Consider the following 16,502-nt stretch of genomic DNA (forward strand, 5'->3'; position numbering starts at 1 on the left):
GAAAGCCCTTTGACCCATTAGATTACATAATTTCACAATACCAGGCCTGCTAGCTTTACATTGCGTGTGCAGGTAGATATTAAAAGTTGCAGACAGATCTATTTAATCTATCATCTGGAGAAACAGCACCTCTGACATTACTGTACTGCCTAGATAATATGCTTAAAGCTATGTCTCGGAAACCAGAGTATGACCAACTGAGGCAAACTGACAATACCCAATCATCATCATAGGCAGTCCCTCGAAATCGAGGAAAACTTGCTTCCACTTTAAAAGTGAGTTCTTGGGTGAGTGAACAGTCCAATACGGGAATTACAGTCTCTGTCACAGGTGGGACAGACGGTTGTTGAAGGAAAGGGTGGGTGGGGAGTCTGGTTTGCCGCACACCCCTGCTGCCGGCGCTTTCTTTCTGCATGCTCTTGGCGACGAGACTCGAGGTGCTCGATGCCCTCCTGGATGCTCATCCTCCACTTAGGGCGGTCTCTGGCTAGGGACTCCCAGGTGTCGGTGGGGATGTTGCATTTTACCAAGGAGGCTTTGAAGGTGTCCTTGAAACGTTTCCTCTGCCCAACTGGGGCTCGCTTGCCATGTAGGAGTTCAGAGCGCTTGCTTTGGAAGTCTTGTGTCGGGCATGCGAACAATGTGGTCCAACCAACTGAGCTGGTCGAGTGTGGTCAGTGCTTCGATGCTGGGGATGTTGGCCTGATCGAGGGCACTAACGTTGGCGCGTCTGTCCTCCCAGGGGATTTGCAGGATCTTGCGGAGACATCGCTGGTATTTCTCCAGCGATTTGAGGTGTCAACTGAATATGGTCCACGTCTCTGAGCCATACAGGAGGGCGGGTATCACTGCAGCCCTGTAAACCATGAGCTTAGTGCCAGATTTGAGGGCCTGATCTTCGAACACTGTCTCCCTCAGGCGACTGAAGCTGCACTGGCGCACTATCCAATAGCTGTACAGTAGTCCACATTTATACACAATTTCTTTCTAGATCACTGAAGTTAATTAGTGTCAAATTTCTGCAGAATTGTAATATGTCTGCAATGTCTTAAGAATGCGTTGAACTAAGAACAGCTGTGTGTTGCTCTTTCTGCAGAGAGCAGTAATCTACAAGTATACATCGAGTTTCTAATTCCTTCCTCTGTTGTCTACGCAGTGCCCAACATTTAAACGTGAAGCTGATGGGACAGAAATACCAGAACCATTTGCAGCTGAAGCAAAGTTTTTCACAGAATCGCGCCTTCTGCAAAGGGATGTCCAGATCATCTTGGAGAGTGTGCAGAATCAGGTCATTCTGGGCACCATCCTTCACCCGGTGAGTCTTGAGAGATGGACAGAATTACACCACAGATGCTCCTACTGTGTCATTTGGCAAAAATTGCGCGCACGCATGTGGGACAGAGAAATATCTGATAATTGGGAACATCTTTGTTAGTACCAAGCACTCGAAGGTCAGGCACAATGTAGATTAGATAGAGTACATCGCCTTCTCCACTGCCCATCAAATGTTTCTAGGTTAGGAGCAGCATGATTCGATGCAGGGTAAATTTCTCTAGTCTATCCCATTGTCTATTCTCAGGTTTGCTATAATATGGATGATGTACATTTTTAAGCTCCCTCTACTGTGTCAGAAACTCTAGCATCTTATGACCTCTTCCTGAGAGTGCTGGATGGTTCCTTGAATGATAACTGACAGGCCCACCAAAGTGACGTTTGAGCGTCTGCACTCTGAGTTTTGACAGGATGTTCAATCAATAGACTTTGCCAAACTCTTCCCCATGACTGCTTTTGTTTCGTGTGTCCTTGGAGTTCAAAGAATAGGTGTACGCAGTTCCTCTGGTTCTGCAGATTTAATCATCTCAACAGATGAATGTTAAGAACGTGTGGATGCTAAACATTGGCATCTGATGAAAGTAGTTTAGATTATGGTAGCCAGTAGATTTCACTGCTCCCTTGTTTCTGTCAACATCTATTTGACAGGTGACTATTGCAACAACTTGTCCTTTGTACCTTTATCTCATTCCCTCCTCCATCTTTTGAAGAACTTGACCCTTGCTTGGTAGGTACTCTTGTAGATCTCCCACGGTTGGGACCCTTCTGTATGAAGAATTATGGGAGCGGGCCTGTGTTCTTTCACCCCTTGGTGCACCATGTTGATGTATAGATGTTAGACTGGCTGAGAAACTATCTCAAGATTGAAACCAGCTGAAGCTACTCAATTCTGCCCTCTGCTGGCTGCAGTAAGATAGTATTCTGCTTCTAAGTGCTGGTGCAGGAGAAAATAGGGGGAGAGGCGTCGTGCTAGATAAGACCAGGAGTGGTGGGAGGGAGGGAAACAACGGGAGACTTGCGCAGCTTTATGGCACTAGCCCTCATTAAAGCAGTGAAGAACATGTAAATGGGACCATACCTCCTACCTCTGCTTTTCTGCTGGTTTGTGCTCGGAGCATGACTGTTCGGGGCTTTTTTTTCTGCCTATTTTTCTGTTGGATGACATATCCAGAAGAATTGTTTTGGTTTATTTGCATTTTCAAAAAAAAAACACGCATTAGATTCTTCTCATTTCACCCACAGAATGGTAATATCACCGAGCTGCTGCTTCGGGAAGGATTTGCTCGCTGTGTTGACTGGTCGATTGCAGTTTACACCCAGGGTCCAGAGAAACTCCGAGCGAGTGAAAGGTAAACTGTATGACTCAATTGGGAAATAGGAAATATTTTGTGGAACTCAAAAGGTAGCCAGAAATATAATGCTGAAATTATTTGAGAGCATTTAATGCGTTGGGTAGGCATCAGTAAAATAGATCGTGTTTCTTGCCTCGCACGTTTTGATAGGAGCCATTGCTTGTACAAAGTGATCAGACGAGGTTAAGAGTGGAACATTTTTTCCGGGCTATTTGAGGAATTCTGCTCCGTGAGTTAGGAAGCAAGATAATCATTGTAACTGTTGTGATGTGGAGCATAGATATTACACTCCCAAACTGCAGATGTTCCTTTTGTTTATCTGGAGTGACCGTATGGGCACTACAGGGGTTCTCCACATCCCCAGGCGAGGGAGGGAATAATCAGTTAAGTTGCTGCATGTTATTGATCAATCCCAGTGGAAAGTGTGTATGAATGTATATATTGGGTGAAGTCAGCTATCTTCTCCCCTGACCCCTCATGAATAATCAATTGATTGAGGGACTGGAAGGTGAGCAGTGCCCATTGGTGTCTGGAATGGACGTGAAGGAGAAAAAGGGAAAAATCCGAAACCTTGCCTCCACCCACCCCGCTCACCCACAACCAACTAGTGCTTCACTAGATTGATTCCTGGGATGAGAGGGTTGTCCTAGCGAGAAATTGAGTAGATTGTGCCTATACTCTCTGAATTTCAGAGAATGAAAGGTGATTGTATTGAAACATGTAAGATTCTGAGAAAGCTTGACAGGCCAGATACTGAGAGGTTATTTCCCCTGGCTGGGGAGTCTAGAACTAGATCATAGTCTCCGGATAAGGGGTCAGCCATTTAGGACTGAGGTGAGGAGACATTTCTTCAGAGGGTTGTGAATCTTTGGAATTCTCTACCCCAGAGGGCTGTGGATGCTAAATCGTTGAGTATGTTCAAGACAGATAGACAAGGGATATGGAGATTGGATGGGAAAGTGGAGTTGAGGTCAAAGATCAGCCATGATATTGAATGGCGGAGCAGGCTCGAGGAGCCGTATGGCTTACTCTTGCTCCTATTTCTTTTGTTATGTGCTCAAATATGTAATGTAAAAGGATTTTGTGTACACACTTCCACCCCACACCGCCCCAATTCTCTGATTTTTCAGTTTTGGAAGGAATCATGAGTGCAAAATCTCCTTGAAGATGAATGCCAATGTTGGAGGGTGTTTGTGAGTGGGAGGTGATGATGCTTTCCTATGTGTGTGTGTGTGTGTTTTAATATATACATTGTGTTGTTTGAGTTAGGACTGGCACAGCACTGGATTATCGGGTTGAAACTGGTGTTTGGGAAGTGAACTTGCAGGACCCAGAAAATATCTGTGCAGTGTTTATTGAAATATATTAATATAGGTGTGAAATATGGCTTTGAACTGTGTTCTGAATGTCTTGTTCTGAGTTATATCTGAATTCTGGAGGTCACAGTGGTTTTGTAATGTCCAGTTCAATGACTATAAATTGCATCAAATAAAATACAGTAGAGTGGTGAACAAGCTGTGCTTGCTCGCCACCTAGTGGCAGAAGGCAGTGATCTGTAGTGCTGCATTGCATGAACAGAATTAAAAGGGTTGAATGGAAAAGGAAGAAAATTTGCAGTTGAATTGTTGCTCTGTTCAGTGATCCCTCTATGGGGCTAGTGTATGTATCTTCATAGTACAGTGCAGCCCTCTTTGGAATCGCCAAGCTCCTGAAATTTGATTGAGCCATCTCAGCAATCTTTCCTCACCTCATCCTACTTCAGATATCCTATTCAAAGCAGCTGCTTTTGGCGCAAGTCTGATGGATTATGCACTTCTTTGTTCTTTTACTCCTTCAAAATGTCTCCACTAGCTGCTCTTGAACTGGAAGCATGCCCCCCTCCCTAGTGTAGAGATTCTACGGGCAACTGTTTCTCCCCCTGCCTGCCCCCCCCCCCCCCCCCCCAACCCATTATTGGATCTGGAATCGTGCTGTCTTGTTCAGAGTATTTGCACACGGAGGAGCTCCACAGCTTGTTAAACACAGAATACATAGTTATAACGATGGCTGTTTCTCATTCCGACACTCTGTCCCAGTGCCTTTACATTTATGACTGATCGGCTCTCTTATAATGAGCCTGTGTGTGAGTTTTATTTTCGAGGTGCTACATCAATTTGTCACATATGACAAGCTGAGTGTTTAAAATACACTTGCGATAAAGATGTGTGCGTTGCACTCGGCTGCTTGCATAAGAATACCTCAGTGGAAATGGCCAACCCCTTATTCTGAGACTGTGATCTCTAGTTTTAGACAGTCCAGCCAGGGGAAACAGCCTCTCAGTATCTGGCCTGTCAATCCCCCTCAGAACCTTACGTTTCAATGAGATCACACTTCATTCTTCTGAACTCTAGAGAGTATGGGCTCATTCTATTCAATCTTTCCTCATAGGACAGCCCCCTCATCCCAGGGATCAATCTAGTGAACCTTCATTGCACTCTCTCTAAGGCATGTCTATCCTCCTTTGGGTAAGGAGATCAAAACTGTGCACGGTGCTCTAGGTGTGGTCTCACCAAAGCCTGTATAATTGCAGTAAGACTTCTTTACTCTTGTACTCCAATCCTTTTGTAATAAAGGCTAACATGCCACTTGCTTTCCTAATTGCTTGCTGAACTTCATGTTAACTTTCGGTGATTCCTGTACAAGGACACCCAGGTTCCTCTGAATATCAACATTTCCCAATCTCACCATTTATTAAAAAAAGATTCTGCTTTTATATTTTTCCAACCAAAGTCAATCTATATTATATTCCATCAGCCATGTTCTTGTCCACTCACTTAACTGGTTATATCCCTTTGCAGCCTCTTTGCGTCCTTCTCACAACTTACTTTCCCACCAACTTTGTATCGTCAGCAAACTTGGATACATTACATTCGGTTCCCTCATCTAAGTAATATAGATTGTAAAGCGCTGAGGCCCAAGCACTGATCCTTGCAGCACCCCACTAGTTACAGTCTGCCAACACGAAAATGGCCCATTTATTCCTACTCTATTTTCTGCCGTTAACCAATTCTCAATCCATGCTAATATATTACCTCCAATCCCATGAGCCCTAATTTTGCGTAATAACCTCGTGTGTCACCTTATTGAATGCTTTTTGAAAATCCAAATAAACTAAATCCACTGGTTCCACCTTATCTACTCTGCTAGTTACAACTTCAAACAACTGTTAGATTCATCATACATGATTTCACTTTCATAAATCCACATTGACTCTGCCCATATTATGATTTTTGAAGTGCCGTGTTACCACGTCCCTAATAATGGATTCCAGCATTTCCCCCACTACTGTCAGGTTAGCTGGCATGTAGTTCCCTGTTTTCTCTCTCCCTCCTTTCTTGAATAGCGGTGTTACATTTGCTACCTTCCAATCTGTAGGGACCGTTTTAGGAAATTCTGTAAACCAATGCATTCACTATCTCTGTAGCCACCTCTTTTAAAACCCAAGGATGTCGGCCATCTGATCCAGGGGATTTGTTGGATTTTAATTCCCTTCATTTCTCCAGTACTATTAATACTGTACTAATTTATTTAACTTCCTCATTCTCTCTAGACCCTTGGCTCCCCACTATTTTGTTCTGTCATTTTGTTCTGTCATTTTCTGTGAAGACCGATACAAAGTATTTAATGTCTCTGCCATTTCTTTATTCCCCTATTATAATTTCTCCTCTCTGCCTGTAATCTCTCATACGTACTTATTGAAGCTTTTAAAATCTGTTTTTGTCTCTCGCTAGTTTACTCTCTCATTCTCTCTCTATCAATTTCTTGGTCCTCCTTTGCTGAATTCTAAAATCCTCCCAATCCTCAGGCATATACTACTCTTTGGCAAGCTTAGACAGCCAGCTCTTCCTTTAATCTAATAGTATCTTTAACTTCTCGTTAGCAACAATGACAATTTTTCAATGGGGTTTTTATTCCTCAAGGGAATGTCTGTTCGTACCAATTATGAATTTGTTCTTTAAATGTTTGCCATTGCTTATGTACCATCATATCGTTTAATCTAGTTTCCCAATGTACCATAGCCGACTCACCCCTCATACCTATGTAGTTTGCTTTGTTCAGATTTAAGACCCTAGTTTCAGACTTGACTAAATCATCTCAAATTCAATATATGCTGTCTTCTTATGAGCATTGCTCCCCAGAGGCTCCTTTACTACAAGGTTATTAATTAACCCTGTCTCATTGCACAATATTAGATCTAAAATAGCCTGTTCTCTAGTTGGTTCCTTGACATACTGATCCAGAGAACTATTTTGAATGCATTCTATGAACTCGTCTAAGAACTATTACTGCAAATTTGGTTTGTCCAGTCTATATGAAAATGAATGTCCTTCATGATTACTGTGTTACTCCTGTTACATGCGCCTCTAATTTCCTGATGTATACTGTGCTTGACACTACAACTGTGCCTATAAACTGCTCCCACCAGTGTTTTCTGCCCCTTGTTTCTTGGCTTCACCCAAAGTAATTCTACATCTTGATTTTCAGAACCAAAATCCTTTCTCCTGTTACCCCATCCTTCAGTATCAGGGCTACCCCCTTCCTTTTTCATTTTGCTCCAGCCTAAAAGTCAAGTACCCTGGAATATTTAATTCCGAATCCTGGTCACTCTGCAACCACGTCTCGGTAATGGCTAGTCGATCAAACCAAGTTATTTCTATCTGTGCTATTACTTCATCTATTTTGTTGTGAATGCTTTGCGCATTCCAATATAGTGCCTTTGGCTTTAACTTTCTTTTTTATTGCTCCCTGATGTCACCTTAGTCACTGACGCCCGATTACCTTTAAGCTCTCTGCCTCTTCCTGACCCCCTGCTTATTTTTACCCAAATCACTACTCTGCTCTCGAGCCTTGACATTTCTCTCATTGCTTTTGAAGTTACCTTTTTCTGAATCCTCCCACCTCCCCTTTCATTCGTTTAAAAACCTAGCTCCCAACCTAGTTATTTGATTCCACAGGTCCCAGCACGGTTTAATTGGAGACCATTCCAACGAAACAGCTCCCTCATTCCGCAGTACTGGTGCCTGTGCCCCATGAACCGAAACACCTGCCTACCACACCACTGTGAGCCACATATTTGACCACCTAATCTTTTTGCCCCATGCTAATTTGCATAGTTCAGGTAATCCAGAGATTATTACCCATGAGTTCAGCGTTTTAATCTCTACTCTAGCTCCCTCAGCAGAACCTAATTTTTAGTTCTAAGGTTGTTGGATACTACATGGACCACGACAATTGGATTCTCCCCATACCACTCGCAAGTTCTTCTCCAGCCGCAAGGAGATATCCGTTGCCCATCCACCCTGCAGACTTTGCCCTCATCCACACAGGCAGCAAAAGCATCATATCTGTTAAATAAGAGTAAAGGTCGAGGCTCCTCCAGCACTGCACCTGGGGTCTTCTTACCTGCAGTCGCAATCATAACCTCCTATCCCTAACTACTAAGCAGACTTGCACCACGACCTAACCTAAGGAGTGTGACTGCCCCCTGGATCAAGGTGTCCAGATATCGCTTCCCCTCCCTGATGCCCCGCCATGTCTGCACCTTGTACTCCAGCTCAATAACTGAGCTGAAGTTCTTCGAGATGCAGACATTGGGGTCACGATGTACTCCACAAACTCCCACTTGCTGCAGTTGTGGCACATCTCCTGCACTGCTGTCCCTCTCTAACCTTATTTTATTTATTTAATTAAAGTTTTTATGTATTTAATCAACTTGGCTTATAGTTCTGGCTTGGACTGTTTGGGCCGAATGACCTGTTTTTGTGCTGTATCTCCTATACTTTAGGTTACTGCACAAGATAAAAGTTCACGGGGTTGGGGGTAATATATTAGCATGGATAGAGGATTGGCTAACTAACAGAAAACAGAGTTGGGAGAAATGGTTCATTTTCTGGTTGGCAACCAGTAACTAGTGGGGTGCTGCAGGGATCAGTGCTGGGACCCCAACTATTTACAATCTATATAAACGACTTGGAAGAAGGGATTGAATGTAGTGTAGCCAGGTTTGCTGATGATACAAAGATGGGAGGAAAAGCAATCTGTGAGGAGGACACAAAAAATCTGCAAAAGGACATAGACAGGCTAAGTAAGTGGGCAAAAATTTGGCAATGGAGTATAATGTTGGAAAGTGTGAGGTCATGCACTTTGGCAGAAAAAAATCAAAGAGCAAGTTATTATTTAAATGGAGAAAGATTGCAAAGTGCCACAGTACAGCGAGACCTGGGGGTACTTGTGCATGAAACACAAAGGGATAGTATGCAGGTACAGCAAGTGATCAGGAAGGCCAATGGTATCTTGGCCTTTATTGCAAAGGGGATGGAGTATAAAAGCAGGGAAGCTATACAAAGTATTAGTGAGGCCACACCTGGAACACTGCGTGCAGTTTTGGTTTCCATATTTATGAAAGGATATACTTGCTTTGGAGGCAGTTCAGAGAAGGTTCACCAGGTTGATTCTTGGGATGAGGGGGTTGACTTATGATGAAATGTTGAGTAGGTTGGGCCTCTACTCATTGGAATTCAGAAGAATGAGGGATGATCTTATCGAAACGTACAAGATTATGAGGGGGCTTGACAGGGATGCAGAGAGGATGTTTCCACTGATGGGGGAGACTAGAACTAGAGGGCACAATCTTAGAATAAGGGGCCACCCATTTAAAATGGAGATGAGGAGAAATTTCTTCTCTGAGGCAGCGAATTCCACAGATTGACATCCAACAGAGAGCTGTGGAAGCTGGGACGTCGAATAAATTTGAGAGAGAAATAGACAGTTTCTTAAACGATGAGGGATAAGGGGTTATGGGGAGCGGGCGGGGAAGTGGAGCTGGGTCCATGATCAGATCAGCCATGATCTTATTAAAATGGCGGAGCAGGCTCGAGGGGCTGTATGGCCTAATCCTGCTCATATTTCTTATGTTCTTATGTTGTTTTTAGTGTTTTTAACTAATTACTTTAATTTAAGCTATATGCATTTTAAATTAACATGAGCCACTACATCAGCCTCCTTCTCTACACTAAATTCCCACACACACCAAATTTCCAACGTCTACACTCTTGTTTATGCTGCACTCCGTTTCTGACCACTCTGGTCATCAGCTTTACTTTTATACCTTTGAACCACACCCAAGTTAGAAGTGCTCACAGTAATTAGCACCTATTCAGGCAATTACTTGCATTGACGTGTTATTAAAAAAAATCCTTGCTTTTCGTCCGTGGTTCCCAAACTCTTTTTTTGCTGAGCTTCCATTTGGAAAATTCATGTTGTATTCTCCTCATTTTCTAAGACAGTATTTTGTAGTCCCCCAAGAAGGCAGTAGAGTATTGGTTTCAAAAATTGGGCGGGTCTAGGGGAAAATAACTGAAGAAGTTCAAAGTGCTCATCCTGCCTTCAGTCATGTTGGGATTGTGTGCCTCAAACTGGCGACTGCTTCAAAGAGCTCTACTTCCATGCAACAGTCAGGCGATTTCACCAAAATGTATTTCTCTTAACTAATGCAACCTCACCTAGCCAGAAGTACATTGTGGGATGAGCTTAGCATACTGTGTTTGATGTGCAGTGATGTTTGAATCCCTGCTGATTTCTAGAGGTGGACATTGGACTTATCTGAGCTGCTTCTGGTGCAGTAGTAATTGATTGCTATGCACCAGGAGCCGCTCTGATAGGTGTAACATCCACCTCTACAAACCGGCAGGGATTTAAACATCACTGAATGCCCCATGTTACTACCTCTCTGTTTCCTGGTCAGCGCATCCTCCCCTCACACCCATTTCCTGATGATCTCAGCGTGCCCCCCCCAGTTAGGGAGTCTCCACATTGAACACGCTGTACAATTTTGTTGCACCGTACTTCCAGGAGAATACAATGACTCGTTGCAATTGTTGATCACAGTTTAGAATGAGCTGAGAGCAATGCCTTTTTAAAAACTTCACACCTCGTACTGTTTAAGGTTTGGGAGGAATGGTTTCTAGTCTGGTGGCTGATGGTAAGCTATCATACACTTACAATACTCTCCCCTGTTGACAGATCTGCCAAAGAACGCAAAGTCCGGATCTGGAAAGATTATGTGGCTCCAACAGCTAATATGGACCAAAAGGACAAGCATTTTGTGGCCAAGGTTGGTGTCCATTACTGTAAATAAGCAGTGGGGGATGGTTAAATGTGCTATTAATTTAAAAAGTATATATTCTCCTTGTCTAGAATTCCCCATGTCATGTGGATATCCTGCTCCCAAACTTCACTGGTGCGGGCTGTAAATGTGGGGAGATGTAAGATTATGGTTCTGCAGTGATGATGCATTGTTTTTTTCCCCTCGCTCTGTGTGGGGTGGGACCGTACCTTCCTGTGGTTTGTGGCTGAGATCAGAAACTCAGTGGGTTGAGACTTGCAACTTCAAACCTCTGATATGGTGCACTGCTTCTGTTTAAACTTTATTTTTGCCCCGTTACCCCTGAAAACATTGACCTCTGCTGGGCTACCATTCCATACCGTGTCTAAATAGGAATCCTTCATAAGCCTTGAGCAGTAAATGTAAGAAGACTATTTAACTATGGTAGGCATCGCAGCCCAACTCATCTGGTACTTGCCTATCATCCCCACATGTATTTTGCAGCAAGAATCAATGACTAGCAATTGTGAGCAGCAGTCCTGGCTGTTTTTATCTCTCTGTTCTGCACCCCTCCAATCCCAGGGCACAGAACCAAATTGTTGCTTTCCTAAGCTTAGCTAATTCAACAACCTAGAATCTTCTGGCATGTGTGACTCAGTCCCACATCATCAGCGGAAATTGCTTAAACACAAATTGGGTGGCTGTTGAGTCTCAACACAGCCTTGGCTCCTTGAACCCAGTAATATTCCATGACTTGAGTGATGCCCTAACAGGGCCTAATGTTTAGGTGCCATTTCTCCAATTTTTGAATCAGTGGGTAGGGCAAGTGATTTGTTGTAGCAACTGACTTGTTATTGCTCAGATCCACGCAAGCTGCGATTTCACTGCCTCGAGGATCTCCTCGGCAACACATTACGCTCTTTGTGCTAAGTGTAGAAGTTCCTGGTCTTTATTGTGGGATATTTTTTCCTTTGTAAAGAAAATTGAATGTCACCCATACCATTATATTTTTTTATTTTACTGTGTCTTAATTTAAATTCAGCCTCAAAACATCAGACTCAGTGGTAGTTACACGTTCATTTAAAGGCCCAAACAATTGGCTGAGGAGGTGAGGCGTCGACAAGAACTCTGGGAGCAAAATATCAATATGCAATTATTTTCATTGCAAAGTTGTTACGGATGAATGTAACATTAAACGCAATCTGTCATCAGATTGTATCCAGTGCCTAAAATGCAGAAATAGTATATCAACAATTTGCATCAACTCACTGTGTTGTCAGCACCTATATTCAAAGGGTTTTATAATATAAAAATTCTACTTATTCCGTGCATCGGCAGATCAGTTTTGTATGGCCATGAGGTGCAGGAAGAAAACAGACGTATAATCCATGGGCATCCATCTTTTTGAACAACAACTTGCATTTGTATAGCGCCTTTGCATGTAATAAGTCCCAAGGAGAATTATCAAACAAAGTTTGACACTGAGCCACATAGGGAGCTATTGGGACATGTGACCAAAAGCATGGCCAAAGAGGTTGGTTTTAAGCAGCATCTTGAAGGAGAAAGAGGGTTAGTGAGCAAATTCCAGACCTTACGATCTAGAAAGCTGAAAGCACGGCCACCAATAAGTCGAGTGATTAAAATTGTGGGTGCACAAGAGGCCAGAATTGGATGAGCGCAGAGATCTGAGGGTTGTTGGGCTGGAGGAGGTAATAGAGATAGGGGGGCTATGGAGGGATTTGTAAACACGGATGACACATTTTAAATCGGAGTTGCTGGACTGGGAGCCAATGTGTACTTCAGTTTCTTAGTAACCTGGAAAGAAGGTCTGCTGTTGCTTGCCTCAGGAATCACCACTGTTCTTGGAATCACCATCGTCCTTGCTGTGCAAAGTATTTCTTTAAAATCTCCAGTTCTGCAAGGAGATTTTCAATGGCTCTCTGACTGGTTTGTTTGTTTAACCCTTTGTGAACTGGTGCTCGAATTCTACTTTTTGCTGATGCATTTTATTCCTTGCTTCTGTAAAAGCATTATTTGTGGAATAAGCTGTTTCGTAGTTTAACTTATTACACAAAATGTACAGATTATCCATCTTTCTGAAGTGAGCTGTGGTGGAATTCCTACATGTTAACCAGCAACAACAAAAGCTCAGCCAACGGTCTTGTCTTGTGCTACTAAGTGCTCACCACCTCACAGCTGTTAATGTGAATTGGCATACCTGCTGTGTAGCTCATGATAAACTCTTGCACTATCCCAGGTTATTGCAATACACTGCAGTTTCAGTTCATGGGGAGCATGAACTGAAACTACAGTTCATGGGGAGCAATCTAATGCCATGCATCACTTCACCCAGCCATGAGCAGCCAGAAATGAAGGCTGGATCTGAGTGCTGATTCTGTAAATGGCTTTGCGTAATTTTCAGTTTTATTTAATCAAACCTTTGCATTAATCTCCAATCTAAGTTTTGATAACTGCTTTTAGCCAGTCTGTTTTTCTTCACGATGTAAAATGTACAGAGAGTTCTTCTCTTGACACTGGATTTGTAAGGTTTTGCTTGCAAGACCTGCTTAAACGTGTCTGGGAATCCTTGTATTTAAAAAAATATACAGGCTGGTCCCTGTGAGCTAACCATCAAAAGAACTTGCTAGCTAGTGAAGTGTGAATCTTGTGACCATGTTATTTCTGTCGAGATCAAATGATTGTGGATTGAGAAATGGATCTTGGAATCTTGCCTGCTTTCTGTCTGAGATAGATGACCCCTGAACGTGTGTCTGGATAGATACGTTTTCAAACCCTTCTTTTAAAAAGATAGAAATGTGTTTACAGGAAGCAAACGTACAATTTCAGGGTGGCGTCTGCTTGTTTGGATTTCAAACTGAGCTGAGCTTGGCTGTAACTGAAAACTATTGTGGTTAGCTGTTATCGCCATCATCCAAAGTAACCATCCTGGAACTGGTTGGTGCTGATTACCCAATAGGTGATCGGAGATAGGGAATTAGCTTGGAGTATTACTGAGCTTTTATAGATAATCACCATCTGGGTTCTCTTCGTTACCTGCGCTCTCTCTCTCTCTCTCTCTCTCCCTTCTCCCCCCACTCCCCATTTTTTTTTTAAAAAGCACATGCATATTGACTTGAGAGATCCATTTCTCAATCCAGGGACATTGAATCTTGACAGAAATTACAGGGTTGCAAGATTCAAATTTCAGTTGTTCTGAAAACCAATGCAGAGGACCCAACTTCTATTTTTTTTTAGTGTAACTACACTGATTCTCAACCATATTATAAGCAGGCCCTGACCACCATCTCTCCAAATATTGACATCCCCAAGACCCCCCTTGTTCTCATTTCCAAACGAGGCAGTATCAACTATCCAAAGGAAAAGTGCTGTTGTTGCAGATATGACATAAATAGGAGCAGGAGTAGGCTATACGGCCCCTCGAGCTACCTCTGCCATTCAATAGGATCATAGTTGAACTTCTACATCAACTCCATTTCCATGCTCTTTTCCCCGCTATCTCTTGATTCCCTTAGTGCCCAGAAATCTCTCTCTGTTGAATATACTCAACGACTGAGCATCCACAGCCTTCTGGGATAGCGAATTCTAAAGATTCACAACCCTTTGAGCGAAAAATTCTCATCATCTCAGTCCTAAATGACCAACCTCTTATTCTGAGACTAACCCCCAGTTCGAGACTCCCCAGCCAGGGGAAACAACTTCTCAGCATCTACCCTGTCTAGCCCTGGAAGAATTTTATACATTTAAATGAAATCGGCTCTCTTTCTTCGAAACTCGAGAATATCGGCCCATTCTACTCCTCTCCTCATAGGACAGCCCTCTCGTCCCAGGAATCAATCTAGTGAACTTTTGTTGTACCCTCTCTAAGGCATGTATATCCTTCCTTGGGTAAGAAGATCAAAACTGTGCACAGTACTTAAGGTGTGGTCTCCCAAAGCCTTACATAATTGCAGCAAGACTTCCTTGCTCTTCTCCAACCCCCTTGCAATAAAGGCCAACATACCATTTGCCTTCCTAATTGCTTGTTATACCTGCATGTTAATGTGATGTCATTTGTGTGCAAGAACCCCAAATCCCTCTGAATAGCAACATTTCCTCGTCTTTCCTTTTATAAAATATTCTGCTTTTCCTTTCTTCCTACCAAAGTGGATAATTTCACATTTCCCCACCTTATAAACATCTACCACCTTCTTGCCCAGTCACTTAACTGGTTATCCCGTTGCAACCTCTTTACGGCCTCCTCACAGCTAACTTTCCCACCTAGCTTTCTATCAGCAAAAATGGATATACTGCACTCGGTCACCTCATCTAAGTCATTGATGTAGATTGTAAATAATTGAGCCCCAAGCCATGATCCTTACAGCACTCTACTAGTTAGAGCCTGCCATTCTGAAAATGATCAGTTTATTCCTGCATGTATTGCCCCCTATCCCATGTCTTAATCTTGTGCAACGACCTCTTGTGTGGCACCTTACCGAATGCCTTCTGAAAATCCAAAATCCAAAATCCAGTAGTTTCCTCTTGCCTACCCTGGTAGTTAAACTCTCAAAAAAACCTCTTAATAGATTTGTCAAACACAATTTCCCATTCATAAACCGTGTTGACTTGGCTCATGTGTGCATAATGTACCAGAAGTAATGTTCTATTAAGTCAATAAATACAGAAAATAGGTAGAATATAGAATTTGTGACTGCTCATGATGCAAGTTATGTCCATCTCCAGGCAGGTAGAAATCTGACTACTTCAGATCCCTTCATGGACCCCTGTTTAAAAGCTTGTGCGAGGTAGCTGAGCTATATCCTGGTTTGTTGGTGGCTTCTTGTGGCGCACTATGTACTTTGGTCTGAATAGGGAGCATGCAGCTGCTAACACTGCAATTGGTGGAGTGGCCTTTATGGTACTCTACATTTAAATTTACATGGATTGCAGTTTCAGCTGTTGCTTACTCTTGATTGAAAGGATCAGACCGGACAGAAGACTCTTCATTCATTCAGAAGAAAATATGGCAGCACAAGGCATTGCGTGCGCATTTTCAGAGCACCTGGTGCATGTTGCTGGCATAAAGAAAACCGACACGAGATGATCTCTTGCGCTTGGGTGGTATGAGTGCCATGCTAGATTTTGGGTACTCGCATGGGGGAAAAACGATCACTGCGCAGGTCCAATATTGCTGAGTTATTGTGTACTGAATACATCTAATGAAATTGGAACGAGCACACTTTCAGAAATCACAATGCTGATTTAAATTGGTCAGCTTGGCTCAGTTGCTAGCACACTGTGCACAGTCAGGGGATGAGGCTTCTTGTCCCACACCAGAATGTGAGCTCACCATCTAGGCCATCTGGGGGAGGTGGGACCAGTACAATCCGGACGGTCTGCACCTGGGCAGAATCGGAACCAATGTCCTCGGGGGAGTGTTTGCTAGTGCTGTTGGGGAGGAGTTAAACTAATATGGCAGGGGGATGGGAACCAATGCAGGGAGATAGAGGGAAACAAAAAGGAGGCAAAAACAAAAGACAGAAAGGAGATGAGGAAAAGTGGAGGGCAGAGAAACCCAAGGCAAAGAACAAAAAGGGCCATTGTACAGCAAAATTCTAAAAGGACAGAGGGTGTTAAAAAAACAAGCCTAAAGGCTTTGTGTCTTAATGCAAGGAGTA

The 16,502-nt window shown here is 43.1% G+C and overlaps 1 protein-coding gene across 1 annotated transcript in view; it reads left to right on the forward strand.

Moving 5' to 3' along the window:
* snd1 (staphylococcal nuclease and tudor domain containing 1) overlaps positions 1 to 16,502 on the forward strand; it is a 1,067,139-nt gene that overhangs the window by 70,132 nt on the left and 980,505 nt on the right. Inside the window, exons 7-9 of the mRNA XM_070897262.1 lie at positions 1,157 to 1,315; positions 2,575 to 2,681; positions 10,746 to 10,836. Of these exons, the coding sequence (XP_070753363.1) occupies positions 1,157 to 1,315; positions 2,575 to 2,681; positions 10,746 to 10,836 (357 nt within the window). The remainder of the gene's footprint in view (positions 1 to 1,156; positions 1,316 to 2,574; positions 2,682 to 10,745; positions 10,837 to 16,502) is intronic.

This window comes from Pristiophorus japonicus, chromosome 13, assembly GCF_044704955.1.
Source record: "Pristiophorus japonicus isolate sPriJap1 chromosome 13, sPriJap1.hap1, whole genome shotgun sequence".
Lineage (NCBI taxonomy): Eukaryota > Metazoa > Chordata > Chondrichthyes > Pristiophoridae > Pristiophorus > Pristiophorus japonicus.